The 14,886-nt window shown below is 31.9% G+C and overlaps 2 protein-coding genes across 3 annotated transcripts; both read left to right on the top strand.

Annotated features, from left to right (window-relative positions):
- The first annotated feature begins 2,020 nt into the window (after nucleotides 1-2,020).
- Nucleotides 2,021-8,423, top strand: LOC123199954 (protein FIP1). Of its 2 annotated transcripts, none has more exons than XM_044615011.1 (14): nucleotides 2,021-2,226; nucleotides 2,451-2,538; nucleotides 2,615-2,723; nucleotides 3,426-3,475; nucleotides 3,942-4,008; nucleotides 4,247-4,319; nucleotides 5,271-5,326; nucleotides 6,164-6,260; nucleotides 6,347-6,431; nucleotides 6,650-6,712; nucleotides 7,083-7,142; nucleotides 7,314-7,406; nucleotides 7,912-7,974; nucleotides 8,077-8,423. In XM_044615011.1, the coding sequence occupies exons 1-14, from the start codon at nucleotides 2,171-2,173 to the stop codon at nucleotides 8,176-8,178; spliced, it is 1,062 nt and encodes a 353-aa protein (XP_044470946.1). In that variant the 5' UTR covers nucleotides 2,021-2,170; the 3' UTR covers nucleotides 8,179-8,423. The 2 variants fall into 2 exon arrangements, with proteins under 2 accessions (XP_044470946.1, XP_044470947.1); XM_044615012.1 differs by having other exon boundaries at nucleotides 2,023-2,226; nucleotides 2,619-2,723.
- Nucleotides 8,424-12,489: 4,066 nt separating this feature from the next.
- LOC123200761 lies at nucleotides 12,490-14,418 on the top strand. Its single transcript, XM_044616133.1, has 2 exons — nucleotides 12,490-12,997; nucleotides 13,604-14,418. The coding sequence occupies exons 1-2, from the start codon at nucleotides 12,609-12,611 to the stop codon at nucleotides 14,091-14,093; spliced, it is 879 nt and encodes a 292-aa protein (XP_044472068.1). The 5' UTR covers nucleotides 12,490-12,608; the 3' UTR covers nucleotides 14,094-14,418.
- The last annotated feature ends 468 nt before the right edge of the window (nucleotides 14,419-14,886 follow it).

Below are 14,886 nucleotides of genomic sequence, written 5' to 3'. Positions count from 1 at the left end.
TTCTCTGTAAAACAACACAAAATTCAAACAATTTCCACAGAAACGAAACAAAAAAGGAATAAAAGGAAAAAGAAAATTTAATAAGAATTGAAAATTTAGATTGTTTCTGTTACTTTGATGTGAATTTTGAATTCGAATAAACGTAAAAGAAATACAACTTAGGGTTTGAAAATTTTATCTTAATATTGAGAAATTTTAGTCTATGCTTTGTTTTAGCTTTGGCTAGGAGAGGGAGTGTGTGGCTGTGGAGAGAAAAATGGAAGCTTTGGCTGGGAGAGGGAGTGTGCGGCTGTGGAATGAAAAATGGAAGCTTTGGTTGGGAGAGGGAGTGTGTGGTTGTGGAGTGAAAAATTGAAGGAAAAGGAGATTTAGGGTTAAAATATAGGTGACAATTTTGTAATAAAAATTATTAAGGTTATAGTTTTTAGTAAATATATTAATATATTAGGGGTAGGGGTAGGGGTAGGGGTAGGGGGGTAGTGTAGGGAGGGGGAGGGGTGGGTCGGGGTGGGGCGGGGCGGGGAGGGGAGGGGAGGGTCGGGGACGTATGTATCCCTGTCCCCGACTCTTCCCCGATTACGGGGATTTTTTTCGTCTCCATTCCCACCCTTTTCCTCATTTTAATTGAGGAATCTCCTCCCCGTTAGAGTCGAGGCCCCTAAAATCGGGCCCAAATTGTCATCCCTAGTCCCTCTCCATTTTTGGTCATCACTGATTGAGAAAACCGGCTAACAAAAATCATTTTTCATCTCTAGACCAATAACGCCTTCGTCTGGAGACAATGATTTGTCTTTATTAATCAGTTTTGTCGGTTGATGATAATTAAAAATAGAGCACAATTGAGAGAGAAATCGAGAGGGAAAAAGAATGCAATTGTCACTGTCTTCTACCACCGACAATGGTGGTTGGAAAAACCCTAGAACAAAATGTTAATTTTTCAAACATTGGGTGAAGAGAAATTTATTAGAGTTTTTAACTTGACGGGGATAGAAAATGTAATAATTTTTTAAATATTTTAATAAATGATAATTTTACCTTTAACAATAACAATGAAATTTAATAGACCGATAGGTATTTAGATTTTTAATAGTTAATGAATAAGAAATTGAGTTTACACCAACCCTTGGGTGGGAAATAGTCATTTGGCCTAAAAAAAATGATGAAGTTTTGCTTTTTGTTTAAAAAAGGGATAAAAGGTTCCTATTAAATTAATTTTAATAAGAGGGGTAAAAACATCGATAATATTATATTTATATTTGATTTGAATTAACTTGAGTTTAACTTATAGCACATATCAAACTAATTCGGATCCAAGTTAAAATTTGTGTTAACCATATGTAAATGACGAATAGTTAGTTTTCTTGCCATATTCTTTAAATTTTGTTGGCCAAGAGGTGTTAATCTTTTATTATGTAGTTCATTTTCAGGTTAAGTAAAGCGTTTTCATTGTCTTTGTTGGGAGAGAAATGTCTTTGTCGACCAATAATGGTTAGAGATGAACTAGGTTGGAGAGAGAAGCCGAGAGGAAGAGAGAACATAACCATCATTGTGGAGGCTGGAAAAACCTTAAAGAAAAAATTTTTATTTTTCAAACTTTGAGTACGGAAAATTTGTTAAATATTTAGACTTGTGAGAAAAAATGATAAAATTTTAGATTTTTTAAATATTTTTTGTTAAATAATAATTTTAACTTTGATAATAACAATAAAATTTAATAAATAAATAAATATTTGAGTTTTTAAAAGTTAATTTATTTGAATTTGAATTTACACTAAACCTTGAGTGGGGATAAGTGTTTTGGCTTTTTTTTATTATTATTATTTTAAGTACGTAGAAAGTAAAAATTTAGTCCGTTGGCGTGAATTACTTTTTGGGTCACCTTAACAATTTTTGGGTCAAGCGTCAGCCGAGCCGAGGCAGGAGCCAGCCAAGAAAACCGAGTGGCGTCAGCTCAGCTCTATTTTTTTAAATATATATATATATACTTATGTAAGTATATATATAAATAATATTTATGTTTATACATCATGCTAAGTAACAGTTTAACAAGGGGCTCTGCAAAGCCAGCAATTAAACCTTCTCTCCACTCTCCAGTCTACATCTGATTCCAATTCTTCATTTCAAAGCAATTCACAAAAGAGACTGACGAGAAACGAAATTGGCTTAGAAGATGTCAGCGGAGAGACACGCTTCTTCTTCTCTGACTTCTCCTGAAGATAATGCTATGTAAGTGTCCGATCTTCCACTTGACACTTTCTCTTAAAATTCACAATCTTCACTTGCTTTTCCTCATCAATGTTTTTTTTTTTAAATTAAAAATTTGATCACTGATTTTTTTAATTTGTTTAATTATTCTGCTTAAGCAGTTGAGTTGTTTCCTTTTATGCTGTACATGATCCAGTTTATAGGAAAACGGTTTGGTTTTTAAATTGACTATTCTTCCATTCTAGGTTTCTGGATATACTACACGAAGCTCCTTTGTTTGGTCACCGGAAATCTAGGAGTCTTTTTGGGAGTATTTTATACGTTTTCGTATTGGTAAGCTGAAGTTCATATTCATGTTACTTTACTCGTTGAAAAAAGGAGTTAAGCGCTGATTGTTCTTTGATTTTAGACAGGTTACGGTGTTTTGGCTGCAGGAGCTCCATGGATATTTCAGCCTATAAAAAGATTGATCCCGCCATTGCTTTGCAGTTGTGATGTTATTCTTTTGGTAGTCACAGGTTTTTCACTATAGCTTTCCTTAATTGGATTACATCTTTCTAAATTATGGATCTGCATTTCTGAAGAGTGTGTTATTCAAGATAATCTGGGATGGACAAGATAATCTTTCATTAAGATAAAACCCAAATACCTGAATTATTCTTGTGGAATGACAGAGGATAGAGGGTTAAACCACATGCTGTGCATCTGTAACCCACATCATCCTGATCATTATCATTATCATCATCATCATTGGCTGTCAAAGTAATTACTCAAATGTGTGTGTGCTTTTTGGAGGGAGAGAAGAGTATTTAATTACATGTGGGTCCAAATGATCCTTCATGTACCAGAAATTAAAAGTGTGGAGTTAATTATTCACTTGTAGGATATGGATTATGAACTTTAAAATGAGGAGATTAAAACCCTTCTATGCGATTTAAACTAATTGTCTTATCAGTTGATAACCTCAGTACATTTGAATTGTGCTAGAGGCATAGCATTTTTTCATAATCTAATTTGTACAATTGAACTTTTGAGAACATAGAATGTATTTACTTCCATTGTGATCATCATTAGTTTATTGATTAACTCCCCACTAGTCTGAGCTTAGTTTCACATCATTTGCTTACATCTATGTGCTATTGTATCTTCAATAGATACCTTTCCATACTGCTATTTTGGGAGATTTATTATGATTAACTTTTAATTTTTTCCTGTCTCAGGCATGTTTCAACAGTATTTCGTTTATCAAGTGCAGAAAATACGCTTACAGGTGACACTGATTGATTTACTTCTTTAAATGTTTATTTATCGAAGTGGTTTTCTCTCTATATTTCTATCCATCCATTGCTGCACAAACACATTAGAAAACAGAGAAGTTCTTTTAACTTCAATGTGTAAGTTCTTTTAGAGTTTCCCTGAAATTGGTTTATTCTGGATACTAGGCCTTATTGTATCAAAATATCTACTGTCTGCTCTTCTTGAAAATGAAATGTTCTTTGAGCTAAGGCATAAATTATGTTGGATAAAATCGTGCCTTTTAGACATGGTAATGTCACCTTATGTAAATCCATGCCCACAATCCATTTATTCCCTTTTTGAGATGGAGTCATGATTGTCTCAGGAATCTGGCTGGAGAGGTCCAGTGATGTTTCTGTGTTGTGGTATTGATGTCAAATTAAGCGGTTTCATACATGACAATGTTTAATTTGGAGCTCTCAAATGAATGTGTTTTGCAGGGTTATTATAGTTTCAGTCAGAAGTTGAAACATATTGTTCGCCTACCATTTGCCATTACTGCATATGGTATGTACTTATTAGTTTGTTTTTTTTTTTTTTCACAGTAACCTAAATATATATTCCACTTTAAAAGTTTTTAAAAGATAATTGAACAAGATAATAACAATATCAGCCATGTTCAGTATATATTTAAAAGTTTTAACAGCTCAATTGCAGTTCAATGCATTTCAAATGCAGTTATTTATCTTTGAAATCATATATGTTGTTGTTTTTGTTGTATTGAATGATTTTCTATTCATGGTAGGAACTGCTGCAATGCTACTTGTCATGGTTTGGAGACCACACATCAGTATTCTTTCTATTTCTACTTTACTGAGGTGCTTGTCCCACCTTGCTAGAATATAAAGCATCTTGGCGTTTTGTGTTTATGATTTTACGTTTCTTTCTGTTGTTTACAAAAATATCTGCAAATGAAATCTCAGTCATACAGTTGAAAAATATGCTACCATGTGCTATCTCATGTCATTATATCATTTTATATTAATGGAAATCTTATCATACTGTGTCAAAAGGGGAAAGATCAGGTGCACTTTAGCTACAAACTATTGGCTTCTTATGCTTTCATGTAAATTATTGAGATATAACAAACTCTGGAAAATAGAAAATGTTACTTTGATAGACAATGCAAATATGTAGCATATTGTGCTACTTTCACTTGATTTTGAACTCAGATCAAGGTGCTGGTTAGGTTTGTATGGTTTCCTCTTGTCATGTTTTCTCTCTCATTATAAAATGGGTTCTGAAGTCATATGTTTCTGCTTCCAGCAGAAATTAGTAAAGCTGGAATGTGGGTGTATATAAACCTTCTCTGTTACGTGTGGATTAGTTAAGTCAGTGTTGTTACAATTCATTCAAAAAATTAGCGTAAACCTAACTGCAGGGATCATATGTCAGCACTTAAGCACTTTTATCATTCCATGTGCCAATTTCTTTTTCTAATAGACAGACTTATAGAAGAATATTTTTAAATACTAACTTGGTTATTCTATCTTCCATATGATTTTCTTTTTCTTTCTCGGATAGATGTATAAGCTATCATATCCTGGATTTTTTTTTCTATTTTTCAGTATCATTATCAAAATTTGATTATAACATTGGATACAATGTGTAGTAACAACTGTTCCAAATTGTTGTGTATATATTCCTTGTGGGCTAAATCAAAATTAGAAGATAGATTTTGCCTTTTTAGGTGCACGCTGAAATACAGTTGTTGCTTTGTGAAACTATGGATTGTTGACTATATCTCAGTGCACTCATTTCATCTGCAGGATAATTATGTTGATCGAAGCAATATGTGCTGCTTCTTTTATGAGTGTCTATATTGGTGAGTTTTAATACATGTGAAAATTTGAGTTAAATTGGTGAATTTCATGGTAGTGAATGAATTGAAAACATCTATATAAATTAACTGTATGTGGTAATATTCTTTTAAGGCCAATAACACAGGCATTGTTTACCTCCTAGTTTTTCTTAATCGCACTTTTTCTCCCTATTGATAATTTTTTAATTTGGTTGGACTACTGAAGAAGTTTCAATTTCTTAAGGATCCAAAGTTTTTATGCATTCTGATTCTTTTTCAAATAGTTTTGGTGTGGGCTTTATGTTTTCTTTTTTCAAGTACTGGAATGGTTGTGATTAAGTAGGTGGTTTGTCATTGATTCTCTGCTTTCTGAACCTCCAGCTTTTCTTGATTTTCTGTTTGTGAGACCCTCGTTAATATCCAAGGTTGGAGGCCACTGCACATAATGATTTATCTAGTCTTTATAGAATGTGTTGGGTTGCTCTGGTTGACTTCGGATTTTTCCTTTTGCAGATTATTTGTCACACCAATTTAAAACATGTTAATAACACATCTTCAACCTTCTGGCTCCTGTTGATCTAATAGTTATGTATTCTTATTTAAGATTTCCTGATAACATAGCTTTGAAAAATTAAAGATCATGCTTTTTGAAGACGAGTCTTCTTGTTTATTTTTGCACAAGGGATCATCCGTTGCTGTATCATAGATGATTTTGAGATCTTTGATGCATTGTCCAATCTAGAGCTCTATCCATAATCTATAAGCACAATTTTAGCTCATAAATTAACTTGCTATTGGATAATATATATTCCACTGTAATTTTTCTGCAACACATTAATGTATATATATTGGTGACTGCAGGTTATGTCCATCAGTATAATTCATTGAATTCTCAGCCTGATGTTTTGAAGTCATTGTATTCTCCCCTTCAACCATCCAGTTCTTTGGAAGGTTTGAGGTACTCAAAGAAAGCTTTTTAAATCTAGCATTCTATATATAATGCAACACATAATGCTCTGCATCGATAACTTTTTGGTTCAACAGGTATCATGACGGTGGTCGACTATCTGATCAGCATATGGCTTTGTTGCAATATCAGCGCGAGAACCTTCATTTTTTGAGTGAGGAGGTATATTATGGTTAAATCACATCATTTGTAATGGTTGTACCTCACTCCATTTTATAATCCACAGTTCCTCACGGTTCTTGACTCAAACCAATTGGTTTTGTCACTGAAATGTGTGTCCAATAAGCTGCACTAATTTGCATGATCAGTTAATTCCTTGATATTAGTATAATAATATTTATATCTATTAAGAAATTGAAAATAAGGTATTTTTAATGCAGATCCTTCGTTTGCAAGAGTGCTTAAGCAAATATGAACGCACTGATGATGGGAGCACGCCTCAGGTGATAATCACTGTGACTAGACTAATCTTCATTTATTTTTAGAAAAATGTTGAATAGGAAGTTAACTGTATCTACTGAGATGATTTAAATGAAAATACCAGCCAACTGTTGCATACTCAAAATAGCCTGAACAAATATATATTGAATGGCTCAGCAGGTTCAACTTTAAGAAAATTTAGCCATCCGAATCATTTCAAATATTTGTCACAACAATTTCTTTATGGATTTCTGAAGTCTCAGAGAGAACTACCACTTTTGCATTTCTTCATTTTGGATCAGGAGCTTTAAAGGGATACTGATTCTGTTTGTAATATTATAATAATTTTGAAATAACTGCTCACAGAAAGGTTATGAATGGCTCTTTTTCCAGGTTGATCTTGCTCATCTGTTAGCAGCTCGTGATCAGGAATTACGGACACTTTCTGCTGAGGTAATGGTTATTTATTAGTATATTGCAATAGATTGTCCTTGTTTCCATATAAGAAAAGAATTTAGCTAAATTTATTTTAATTTCATGTCAAAACATAAGAAAAATAATGGGATGGACTTCAAAATTTTGATATTAAATCATCAGAAGTTGTTGTCATTATTTATATTGCAGGTGAATCAACAGCTATCTGAATTAAGGCTCGCTCGATCTTTGATAGCTGAGAGGGAATTAGAGGTGCAACGAGTTCGGAATACCAATGATCAGGTATGTCCTATGGTATTTCTGTGTCATACCTAATCTAAACTATTGCACTACTTTTTTACAATCCTAGTTGTAGGTAAACCTAGAAAAGATAGATACAATGAACAAATAGTAGCTATAGGAAGCTTTCCCTAAAGACATGGAGACCATTTTTATGCATTGAATACTTAAAAATTTATTTAATTGTTTCATTCTGTCGTACATCCCATTGCAGCATTGCCAACTTACGAAGTTTTAGAGAATGCCTTTAACATAGACCTCCTAGTTGGCTTGCTTGAGCTAAGCCAATTAACCTAAGTAATTTATCTTCTGAACCTGATAAAGCTATGAGATTAGCTCCTCTCAAGCTCCAAGTTTAAAATGAAGTTAGTCATTTCAGCAGAAAATTAGGATGGTAGTTACTTGAAACTGCTGAAGACAAAGGAATTATATGACATGTTTCATGAATCCAATATTTATTTCATGGAAGAATCTGTGATGGGATTGTTTCATTCATACTTGTATTCAGTATGTGGAAGAGAATGAAAGGCTGAGAGCAATTTTAGGAGAATGGAGCACAAGAGCGGCTAAGGTACTATTATTGTTTATGTTACATTAATAGTTCAATATTCAAATGTAGACGACTTTAGTTTTGGTTATCCTAAAGCAACCGCATATTTCTTTTATTAAAAAGCTTGAGCGTGCATTGGAGATGGAGCGGATGTCAAATCTCGATTTGCAGAAGAAGATTTCGACATTGAGAAATCAAAATGTACCAGCAGAATCAAATGAATAAGAGGTAACCTTATTTACCTTTTTATAGAGAAATGTTTCTGATAATATTTCACCGTGAGATGTTGTTCTTGTGAAAATGTAGTTATTAAAAAAAAGGTTCTCTATCCCAACTAGAGCTGAATGTACATATGGTTAAAGAAGTAGCTTTTCCCTAGGTGGGTATGGTATCTACTGTAATAACTGTTGGTTGGGCATTCTAATTTCTTCCAAATTTTCTTGCTATCTATTTCAAATTTATTCTAGTGAGTTTGATGTCTATGGCCTTTGTAAACATTCTGGATGGGCCATAATATAGTGTAGCTGAAATGGGAAAATTTACTCATATGAATTCGCAGGAATTGGCCTTGAGTTTTCATTAGACCAAGAACAGAAGGAATACATTTTAGCTAATAAGTATTACAAACAAACAAGAGCACAACAATATCAAAAGAACATAGTGAATTCAATCATTATTATGCCGCTGAGTTGGATCGCTCTTTCAGAGTGGAACCAACTATATATCACCAAGTTGATTAAACTTTAGTCAGCAGTCTTATAATCAGGTCAGTTGAGAATATAATTTTGGTATATCAGAGCTTGAATCCAAGCTCTCCACTTTGGAATCACGTCTCTTTACCATCTATGCCACCCCGGTCTCTATGTCATTAAATATAACCACATAGCACTAAGAAGACGATCGGTGAGAAGTTGGTCTGCTGTCCATTTGGGAAGACGTGGTTGAAGCTTTTAATCAATCACGACTGACACCATTGAATACAGAAAGAGAAATTACTACTTGTAAAAAGATTGCCTCCAGAGACTGGAAGCTGGAAATTCCCTCTAAGGGTTCCAATAATTCACAAACAGAATTCTGCTCCGATGAATATTCAAACGTGCAAGAGATGGTAACTCACAGCAGGCGAAAAATGCCTGAATGAAAGGCAGAACCATTCAGCATCAGTAATTAACTCTCTACAGAATTTACTGAACAATGCAACTGAATATATATATATATATATTTTTTAAATAACTGAACCGTCCATATTTGTTTGTTAGAAGGGTAAATTCAGAATATAACGATCAGATTCACAATTATTATATTAGGTAAGTTAAAGTTTTACAAATATGACAAAAGCTTTGAAAGTTTTAATGTTTTATTAGTTTTGTTAACTTTTGCGATCAATTGTAAACCTATCTTGAATATATAAATAAGTATATATTTTATGTGTTATTATATGATTAGATAATTTCAAATTAAGAATAAAATAATATCTAATAATATATATAAATATATATTTATTTATGTATTTAAAATGAATACATATAATATTACATTTTATTGATGGGAGGTAATAGTACACGTTTTATGTCTTTTAGTGCATATAATTTTATTCATATGAAAATCTTAAGCATGCATTACGGAGTACAATCAAGACAGATTAAACAGAGGAAACACATTTGCTTGATTACTGTGTATGCGGAGTTTTATTAGAGTTGAAAAAATTTAGTTCATTTTTCAGTGCATGAAATTACCCTTTTTTTTTTTTTTTTTTGAAATTTGAGAACCATGTACATTGTTGAATAAGCTTTGTTTTGTTTTCCTTTAAATTTTAAATATGTGATTTAGAAAAATAAACATCTTCATAAAATTTAATACATACATGAAAATTCCAAAATTTGATTGCTAATTAATAACAATAACGAATGCTAATTATTATTTTTAAGGCATTTCTATAAAAGTTTTATATTTTATAATAGATAAACAAAATTAGAGGTAGATTCAAATTGCTTCGGCTCCTCATACTTGAATTTATGTCCAATTAAAACGAGTTGAATTTGAGTTACATCTCTAATAATCATCTAAATCGATTTGAACTCAAAATCCATTATATAAATTTAGATCATACTTTGGGGGTATTTGGTTTAGAGAAATCAATAATTAATTTAATAATATATTTTTTATTATTAATATTATATTATTTAATTTATCGGATTTTGATTATTTTTTATTACCAATTACGAGAGAATAGCTAATTTGATTATCACTTCCACTTTATATTAAAAAATTATAAAAATAATTTTGATTTTATTACAATTTAATTTTTACTTATTAATGTTTTTAGACAAAAATCTTTTCACTTTTAATTAATATAATAAATAATACGATAAATATTCAAAATAATAATATTATTTTATTATATTTAGGGTATGTTTAGTTTAGATAATGTATTATTATTAAAATTGAAATATTACTTTTAAGGTAAATTACTTACTATAAATTATTATATAAAATTTGGTAAAAATTGATAGATTTAAATAATAATTGTATTTGGTTAGAGATAATAAAAGAATATTAATATATTGTTTTACCTAAATGTTCTTAAGTATAATTATTCTAAAATATTTTTATGTTATTTATATTAATTGAAAATGAGGTTATTTTTTCTTAAAAAATTAATTTAATTATAATAAAATTAAAATCAATTTACTAATATTTTAATATTGGATGTGTTAATAAGATTACTGTTTGGGAGTATTTGGTTTGGGAAATGTTTTATTACCAAAATTGAAAAATATAAATTATTATTATATTTGATAAAATTGGGTAGATATAAATAATTATTATGTTTGATTAGATGTAATAAAAGAATATTAATGTATTATTTTACTTAAATACTTTTGGATATAATTATTCTAAAATATTTTTATGTTATTTGTTATATTAATTAAAAATGAGATTATTTTTCCTTAAAAAAATTAATAAATAAGAATATAATTATAATAAAATCAAGATTATCTTGGTAATTTTTAATACCTAGGTTGGAGGTTATAATCAAATTACCTCTTATATTATTTGTTACATCACTATTGGTAATAGAAGATTATTAAAATATTTTATTACTTATAAACCAAATAAAGTAATGTAAATAATAAAAAATAAATTACCAAAATAATCTTTAATCTACCATAACCAATCATTCCCTTATATTAATTATTATATCAGCATTGATAGAACATTATAAAAATTTTTTAACAAAATCTTTTAAATCAAACAAAATATGAGAAGTGATAAAAAATAAATTAACAGAATAATTTTATTATATCCTCAATTGAACGTTATTTAATTAAATGTAATAATTATTTTTATTTTTTAATGTTTATAAATATAATAATAATTTATATTAAATCATTTTTTAAAGGCCAAAGGACTTATTCCCCCCCCCCCCCCCCTCCCCTCCAAAGTATGTTGTTTTCTCAAGTTCCTCCTTTTAATTTTGAAAATCTTAAATATCTACCAATGACTGGTTAAAATTAATGGTTCTAGAAGTAAAATCATTATTTTATCTGTAGTATTAAAAATAAACTAAAATATAATCTATTTTTCCTCCCATAAACTTTAAAAATTAAAAGTTTTTCACTAACCTAAGTTTTAAAAAATGACAGTTCTCTCCTAAGGTTTAGTTTTCATATCTCCGACGTCATCTTTGGTGCCATTGTCAACCGCCTCTCCCTCTCGAACTCTCCCTCTAACAGTCTCTCTCCACTCAGTTTGATACCTATTCAATGTTTAAGAAAGCCTGGGAGACGAAGACACTTCGTCTGGAAAGACAATCATCTTCCCAGACATCTTCTTTTGGGAAGGCGAAAAACTTTGTCTTCTCGACAAAACTCTTCATCTTACATCGTCTCTGAAGCTTCGTTGGACATTGATTGAGCATCCAATTGAGTGGAGAGAGATCATTGAGAGAAAGAAAGCTTCGAGAGGGAGAGACCACGATAATGACACTAGAAATGACATCAAAGATCTGAAAACTAAATCCTAGAGGAAAACTATCATTTTTTAAAACTTGAGTTATGAGAAAACTTTTAATTTTTAAAGTTTAGGGAGGGGAAAAGATAAAATTTTAAAGGGTTAGGATTCTTGTAATTTTAACCGTTTATGGGTGAATAAATGAGATTTTTAAAATTAAGGGGTTGAAACAGATTCGAAGATACTTTAGGTGGGAAATAGTTCTTTGGCCTTTTTTAAATAATTTATATTTAGGATAATATCTAATCTAAACCAAACGTATCCTCGAAGTAACCTTTTGTTGGACTTCGGAGGAAAGTCCTTCCCTTTGCTCAGCGAATATCTTATCACAATCTCGTGATGGCTGGTAAAAAATAATCAAAGCTGTACACGTGGCATACAAGAGTCAACCTTTAACCTGTTACAGTCTCCAGAAACATCGCATTTGCATTTTTTGTCTAATTAATACAAAATAATAATAATATAATAACAATAAATAAAAGAAATAGTATCTGATAGTAGATAATATTCTTTTACTTACCCAACAAATAAAAGAGGTCTTTTTCTTCGATGAAGATAAGGCTCCAGTTTCTGCGTTTAACTGTTAGTTGATTTATTAATCTGAAATATCGAATCAGCAATGACGAAAATATCGCTATCCCATGTGCAATGGCACCAGCAATTATAAGTATTCATTTCAGAAAGCAGTCGAAAATAACTACACTGCACAGTTTTTTTGGTTGATGGTTTGGGCGATGCCGATTGCCTTTGGGAGAAACAGTGCTAATCCAATCCAACGGTCCAAGTTCACGCAGCGTGTGTCGGTCTACGAGTCACCTGAGGCCAAAGATATTGCGGGTGATGGGCGGTTTCCGGTGGAGGAGAGGACAAGAGAGGAAGACGTGGAGTCTGCCAGTTCGTCTTCTTCAATCGGGAGAAACAGTGATGTCAGTGGGGGTTCGTCGGAGGGTGAAGATTCGAATGAAGTTCAGAGCTCGTTTAAAGGACCCTTGGATTCTCTGGATTCTTTAGAGGAAGTACTGCCTATCAAGTGAGGTTTTTTGGTGCAGTGCTATACTTTCTATTTTTGGTTTATCTTCATCTTTTATTGGCTTATTGATTTTGAGTTTATGATTGGGACTTTGCACTTAATTGAAACTTTAAAATGTACAAGAAAAACTATTATCATATATTAATAGCCTTGGAATTAATTTGTGGGCACTTTTGGCTTCATTCGAGGGCTGCACTGCTGGAGTTGGAAGTGAATGGGATTCTTGTTAGCCAATAAAGACGAGGACTCGGGATGGAGATGATATGTTAGATCAGTGAATGAGGAAATGAATTAAGAATGTTACCAGAAAAATGTAGTGCTCAGATAGTGTTATAATTTAGTATAAAGGAAAATTATTATATTCTTGATAATGTTATGGGTGTTTGATTGGTAGTTAGATAGGGCCATTCAGAGTTGTTTAAGGAGGGGCAAAAATAAAATAAAAGCCTTTGTCCAACAAGATGATGTTTTTCATTGGTTGAAGATTCTTGATAAATATTCTAAATAGCATGATTGGAAAGGAACACAAAGTTGTGTTTTTCTATTGTACTTTCTTTGTTGTTTATCCAGGTTATTAAATGTCTTACATTTTCCAATTCAATCCAGGAGAGGCATATCAAAGTTTTATACAGGTAAATCAAAGTCGTTCACAAGCCTATCAGATGCCTCCTCTACTTCGTCTATTGAAGACCTTGCAAAGCCAGAGAATCCTTACACAAGGAAACGCAAGAATTTATTAGCTCATGGTAATTTATTGGATAAGAACCGCAATCACCATTTTGGAATTAATGGAAGTGGGATGTCAAAGAAATCAGCAAACTTTGGTCGAAGCATGTTGGTTCTTGAGGTGTCAATTAACAGCTCGGAGAGCATTACTGATGAATACTCCAACTCAATAACATCATCATCCTCTCATTATCTGCCTCCTCTGCATCCTCAAGTTAAAAGATTACCGGGCGACAAATCATCATCGTCACCTCCTCGGCAGAACTCTCCCTGGCGTTCTTTCTCTCTGTGTGATCTTCAAAAAGTTGCTGGTTCAAGTCCTAACATGACTGAATTGGAAGTTCATGGTCGAGACTCAGACTGCAAATGAAATTGACATTTAGTTTCAGCTTGATGTTCATGTTTTTGAACCTCATAGTTGGAAGATAGTTCATGTTGCTGAAGGCAGTTTCTGCTTTGATCTCATGATGTTGCTCATTTTACTTATAGCTTTAGCTATTTCATGAATGGGCATTTGGCAAACTTTATGTAATTGTACTCTTTCATTTTTTGTTGGCTTCAGCTTAGATTCACTGTAATCTACTAGAATTTAAATATTTATTTTCTTCTTCTTAGCTTTGGTTGGATTTTTTGTTGTAGCCTCTAAACCCTGAACTTTTACTAGAATGAATAGAAGTACCCTAATCATTATATCATTGTCTTTCTTTTTATTGTTTTTTTAAATTATTCTATCTACTCAATGAAATCATTAGTATTGAGTAGATGGAATAATTAACCATTCTCATTATATCACTGGTTTTTCATTAGCCATTCTCATTATATCACTGGCTTTTTCATTTATGTCAATTTAACCTTAGTTGCTCAAATTTGCAGAGCCTCTTTCCTATGGGACCCCTTCCATCCACCTTTCCTGTTGTCCTTGCTGTGTTGACGTTGATGGTTAATTGTATTGAACATGGCAATTGCGTCTCATGCACTCAAACTTTTGCTCTTGTTTGATTATAGATGCTGATGCATTATGGCTTGTTGCTGCAGACTCTTCCAGTCTAGGACACTTAAAAAGCATTCTTCTTAACCTTTTGCCAATTGTCTGATTGACTATTGTCAGCAAGGAGGATTTGTGGCTTTGGCCACAGTTAGTGAACTTCCTGAAGATCTACCAA

This window comes from Mangifera indica, chromosome 17, assembly GCF_011075055.1.
Source record: "Mangifera indica cultivar Alphonso chromosome 17, CATAS_Mindica_2.1, whole genome shotgun sequence".
NCBI lineage: Eukaryota > Viridiplantae > Streptophyta > Magnoliopsida > Sapindales > Anacardiaceae > Mangifera > Mangifera indica.
Note: the sequence above shows the minus strand (reverse complement) of the source record. Positions and strands in the feature narration are given on the sequence as shown.

Bases quoted from the DNA above. Each gene is read 5' to 3' on its own strand.
- LOC123199954 (XM_044615011.1), top strand. From the start codon at position 2,171: ATGTCAGCGGAGAGACACGCTTCTTCTTCTCTGACTTCTCCTGAAGAT. The intron at 4,320-5,270 runs GTGCTTGTCCCA...TTTCATCTGCAG, and splicing joins TCTATTTCTACTTTACTGAG to GATAATTATGTTGATCGAAG. The intron at 6,261-6,346 runs GTACTCAAAGAA...TTGGTTCAACAG, and splicing joins AGTTCTTTGGAAGGTTTGAG to GTATCATGACGGTGGTCGAC.
- LOC123200761 (XM_044616133.1), top strand. From the start codon at position 12,609: ATGTGCAATGGCACCAGCAATTATAAGTATTCATTTCAGAAAGCAGTC. The intron at 12,998-13,603 runs GTGAGGTTTTTT...AATTCAATCCAG, and splicing joins GAGGAAGTACTGCCTATCAA to GAGAGGCATATCAAAGTTTT.